Below are 4736 nucleotides of genomic sequence, written 5' to 3'. Positions count from 1 at the left end.
TGCGAAGGTGGATGGCGCCTTGGGGGTCACGGCCTGGTTGAGGCTCAAGTTAGCGCGCCTCCATCCATGCGACTGGAGGCCGGCGGCCGTGACGACAGGCCCGGTCCGACATGGGTACATGGGGCCACCAGGTTGTCGGCATCGGCCTGGTCGTGGTCGATGGCGCAACGTCGGTTGGTCAGTCGGCGCAGCGGCTGCAGTGCCGCCGACGGTGTCGTAAATTCTGGTGTGTGAACAGAACAGAACAGATCATCGAAGCGAGCGGCTGGTGCGCGGCCGCGAGCGCCACCGGCCATAGGCGCATGGCAGCGGACGAGACGGCGAGTGGAGCCACGACGACGCGGCGATCGGAATCGGATGCTTCGGCTCGGCTCAGGCAGGCACAACCAATCCGGGAATCCTGCCGCGAAGCGCAATGCGACGAGGTGAGGCGGCCGGCCCCGGAGGGAAGGCGAAGGATCAAGGATGACACAAGGGGAGGTTCTCGTGCGCGTCGCGAGAGGGACGCCCTGGGGGTATTTGGTCCGCGTGGCCCCCTCTTATCTCTCGCGAGCACTGGAGGCACAGAAAGCCTTCTGTTGAACGCATGATCCTCTGAAAAGCAATCAGCTCACACTCTTTTGTACTAACAGACTCACATTTGACATGAGACGCAGGGGACGCAAGTCCTCATTCAGTTTCAGAAATTAATACTAGATACAATCAGAAGATGAAGATCACAACACTAACTCAGATTAGCACCAGAGATTCAGTGCGCAACTTAAGTCCAAATTTGCAGTCGGGACTAAGAACAGCACATTGCATTGTCTACTTCAACTCTGGGCTGCAAGACAGAATCGAAAGGTAATGATGCATGACCCAAAACAAAAATGCATCCAACTCCGAGGACAGACAATGCTGGTACAAACGCAGAGCAGCACAAGAAACTGAACCCAAGCCATGGGCCAGTAGCGTTCTAATTGGGCTGCATGCATGCGTTTGCCAACAAGGAATACCAACTACCAATCTCTGATTTCAAACGTTGAGAGATGTATGCTGCACCACATGCATCTATCATAACCATCATGAACTAAATACGCAGTTCAAGTTGATTACACAACAACACGTACAACTTTCCTGCAAGACAAAATAACTGAATGGCAAACATCAGCAGTACCAATATGCAACCGACAAAAAGAACTTGCACTAAGTTGCATCATCACACAGTTCCTACCGTACATACGTGCACTAAGTGCATTCAAGTTCACAGATGTGAGTGTTAACAAAGATCTACATAACATTTCAATGAACGAATTTAATTTGCCAATGCTGCAACTACAAAACCCAAAAACTGCAGCAGAATAAAGCTGCAAAACAGAGTTCAAAATAATTTTCACATCACAAGCAGCAAAGCAGCACCATCCTCTCTAAAAAAAGCAGAACCATCCAACACGAGCAGAATACTGCACGAACGAAGCATTGCGCATGATAAAAAGAAAAAAAAGTAGAAAAGGCAAACACATCAGAAACCAGATCGAAAGTACGAGATCGTAGTTCTCGTTCAGAAATGTCAAACCGCTAGAGGATGTCTACTCGCTAAACCAGTTTGGACTGACTGTTAGACAGAACCGGATAGTGACATGTCCCTACATTTGTACACTAAAAGGAGCTAATTCGTGGTTTGTACCACAACTAGAGACACTGCAAAAGATGGAGACACTAGCAGGCAAAACTGCGCCACAAAGAATGCTGCTTTGCGCTTTCCCTTATGCTGCACACCTCTGGAAGCTTTCATTATTCCTTCGTATCATCAAAACGAACCATTCCAGCTTATGTACCTGCAGCCAGCGTTACCGGTAACATAACTCGGATGAATGGGCATGATATATTTCGTTGTAAAAATAATAAAAAAAAGATGATAAATCAAGTATGGATTCATCAGGTTTTGCATTCAGAGGATACCGATACTTACAGATTTAGCTGTTACTACTCTCATATGCCTCAGCATCAGCACCAGCTTCATTAGTAGCATTAGTCCTAGACTTAGTTTGCAACCGATTGCTGGACAAGAAAAACCATACAAGCAACCATGCTCCAGTTAATGAATTAAGCTGGGATGTATGAACTATTTTACAGTATTTGCAGTGCCTGACAGGATGGCATTCCTCTTTCATCAACCAAAACAGACATAGAAGAGCACAAACCAATTCAGAGGTGCAGCAATGGGTACATATCAAACCAATGCACACAAAAAAACTAGCATGTTCAGATAGTGCCATTCATCAAAAGTAATGAAATCACCGTACTATTTCCGAAAAATTCCTAATGTCCAGTTGTGCTCCTATATGAACAACAAACTGAGGTAACAGTAAGGAAAACTAATAGAAAAAGCTAGCAAAAGCACCACACATTTGCAAGGAAACAGAGCATGGGTCACACTGAACATTATCACTTGATTACACCTAACGGATAGCGCAAGCAGTACTGAACAGACAACAAAATAGCAGCATCTACAGCAGCATTATACCTAACATAGGATCCAAAATTTCAATCACATTAGGCCCAACCATGTTCAGACAAATAGTAACTAACAAATTCAGAAAACCCTATTCATCCACCAATACTTCATTGATTGATGTAACTATTTCCGAAACTAGACTGCCGTTCAACTATCAGTAATGAAATTGATGCCACAGCAGATTTAGTACATTTTAGAAGACGGGTACTAGTATAGGACAGGATCGGATAGAAAAGGAGGAAGCAGCAGGGGGTAATTATGAAGTATGATGGATGGAAGCTTTACCCGGAGGCAGAGACCGCGGCCAATGAGCTGACGTAGGGGATGAAATCGGCGTAGCAGTCGCTGCCGGGGACGAAGCTGATGGTGCGCGTGGTGCGTCCTTCGAGGTCCATGGCGACGACCATCTGTGCCGTGCGGTCCCACATGACGACCTCGGCCTTTCCCTGTGAGCGCAGCAGCATGACGTCCTGGCGTCCCCTGAGGCACCCCCCCTCGAAGTGGCCCGCCAGAGTCCACGCGACGGCGCCGCTGGTGTCGCGGCGCGCGAAATCGAGGCAGATGACGACGACCGCGCCGACGCTGTCGTCGGTGCAGGTGGCGCGGAGCGTGCCCTCCATCTCGCCGAGCTCCCAGACGGGCCACTGCTGCACCACCAAGGGCGCGGGGACGAGGTCCGAGCATCCCGAGACGGGCTCGTAGCAGAGGAACCACCCCATGGTGGTGCGCCAGAAGGCGCATCCCTGCGCGCCGACCCCGGACAAGGGGACGACGGTCTCGGCTGCGGCGACTCCCGCGCCGATGGTCCACTCCCAGGTCCTGGACGAGAAGGACTCGAAGGCGTAGAGGCCTTCGCCCATGGGGAAGGCGACGGCGACGTGGTAGTGGCGGTAGAAGAAGCCGCGGGCGCGCTCCTCGTCGTCGGCGGCGTCGTCGGCGCCGCTGTCGACGTCGAAGGTGATGACGACGGCGGGGTCCCCCTTGGCGAAGTGGTCGCGCGCGGGGGGCGGGAGGCGCGCGCAGGCAAAGGCGAGCGGGTTGGCGACGTAGTAGTCCCCGGAGGCCGTGCCGCGGAGGCAGACGAGGCCGCGGGTGGAGGCGAGCGCGGCGGCGTCCTCGCGGAGGAGGGAGGCGAAGGTGGGGTCCGGGACGAGCTGCTTGGCGCCGTGGTGGGCGTCCCCGGGCGCGGCGGGGTCGAAGGCGGCGTAGCGGACGGCCCCGGCGAGCGTGTGGTGGAAGAGGCCCGCGAGCGGGCGGGGCAGCGGCGGGGCCGGGGGCGGGTAGGCGTAGTCGTCCTCGGCGTCGGAGAGCGCGTAGACGCCCTCGGCGTCGTCGGCGACGGCGGAGGCGGCGGCGGCGAGGAGGTGGGCGGAGTCGGAGTCGGAGTCGGTGGCCGAGTCCGGGGTGGCGCAGCCGGAGGAGAGGGCGAGGACGATGTCGTCGTCGGAGGAGGAGGTGCAGGAGTCGAGGACGACCCAGTCGTCGGCGGAGTCCTGGTCCGAGTCCATGGCGGGCGATCGATCGCTAGGGTTTGTTGGTTTGTTGGCGGAGGTTCTGGGGGTGTAGGGGATCGGATTGGGCCGGAAATTTGGGTGCGGGGGATGGATGGCGGCGTGTTTCGTTTTAAATAGGAGGGGAAGGGGCGGATCGTGGGAGGCAGGCCGCCGGGGAGGGGAGAATGCGTGCTCTGTTCGTGGATATCGCTACCGTGGGCCCACATGTCAGTGGGAGGGGTCCTTCATCCATTTGTCAAGATACTACTGTATTTGCAAGCAGGGGAAAAGATATGTTGATCTTCTGTGGGTTTGATGTTTGAAGTGAGGATGGCATCACGGAAATGGTGGCTGTTCGCTGGGCTGGAGCGGGTGGCCGGTGCTGGAGTGGTGTGAGAGAAAAATATTATTGATTGGTTGATGACTGAAGACGAGTATCGGAGTGGTGTGAGAGAAAAATACTGTTGGACTGAGTGTGGTGTTGCTGCCGCACATTTCCATTCATTATTTGTGTCTCCCAACGGATCGGACGGCATCCAGCTGATGAACGAACTGCTGGGGCTGGGCATCGTCGTCGTTGACTTGACCCACACCCACCCGATGGATCGATCCCCAAGACGAGACCCCCTCCATCGTTGACTTGACAGGTCAAGCAAGGCCCTGTTTGGTTTGAGTACCACAAGTAGCATAAAAATTTTGACCAATAATTAGGATTACTAAATAAAAACAATTTACAAAACTAACTC

The 4736-nt window shown here is 53.5% G+C and overlaps 1 protein-coding gene across 1 annotated transcript; it reads right to left on the bottom strand.

The window, feature by feature from the left end:
• Nucleotides 1-677: 677 nt before the first annotated feature.
• On the bottom strand, nucleotides 678-4112 carry LOC120700220. The gene is made up of 3 exons (XM_039984440.1): nucleotides 2783-4112; nucleotides 1952-2040; nucleotides 678-1817 (listed from the first exon to the last, which is right to left on the bottom strand). Exons 1-2 carry the CDS (start codon nucleotides 4003-4005, stop codon nucleotides 1956-1958), a joined length of 1308 nt encoding a protein of 435 aa, XP_039840374.1. The 5' UTR covers nucleotides 4006-4112; the 3' UTR covers nucleotides 678-1817; nucleotides 1952-1955.
• Nucleotides 4113-4736: the final 624 nt, after the last annotated feature.

The sequence above is a fragment of the Panicum virgatum genome, chromosome 3K (assembly GCF_016808335.1).
Source record: "Panicum virgatum strain AP13 chromosome 3K, P.virgatum_v5, whole genome shotgun sequence".
Classification (NCBI taxonomy): Eukaryota; Viridiplantae; Streptophyta; class Magnoliopsida; order Poales; family Poaceae; genus Panicum; species Panicum virgatum.
Note: the sequence above shows the minus strand (reverse complement) of the source record. Positions and strands in the feature narration are given on the sequence as shown.

Excerpts from the sequence above, each read along its gene's own strand:
- LOC120700220 (XM_039984440.1), bottom strand. The coding sequence starts at position 4,005 with ATGGACTCGGACCAGGACTCCGCCGACGACTGGGTCGTCCTCGACTCC. Across the intron at positions 2,041-2,782 it reads GCCGCGGTCTCTGCCTCCGG|CAATCGGTTGCAAACTAAGT; the intron begins GTAAAGCTTCCA and ends TTTCTTGTCCAG.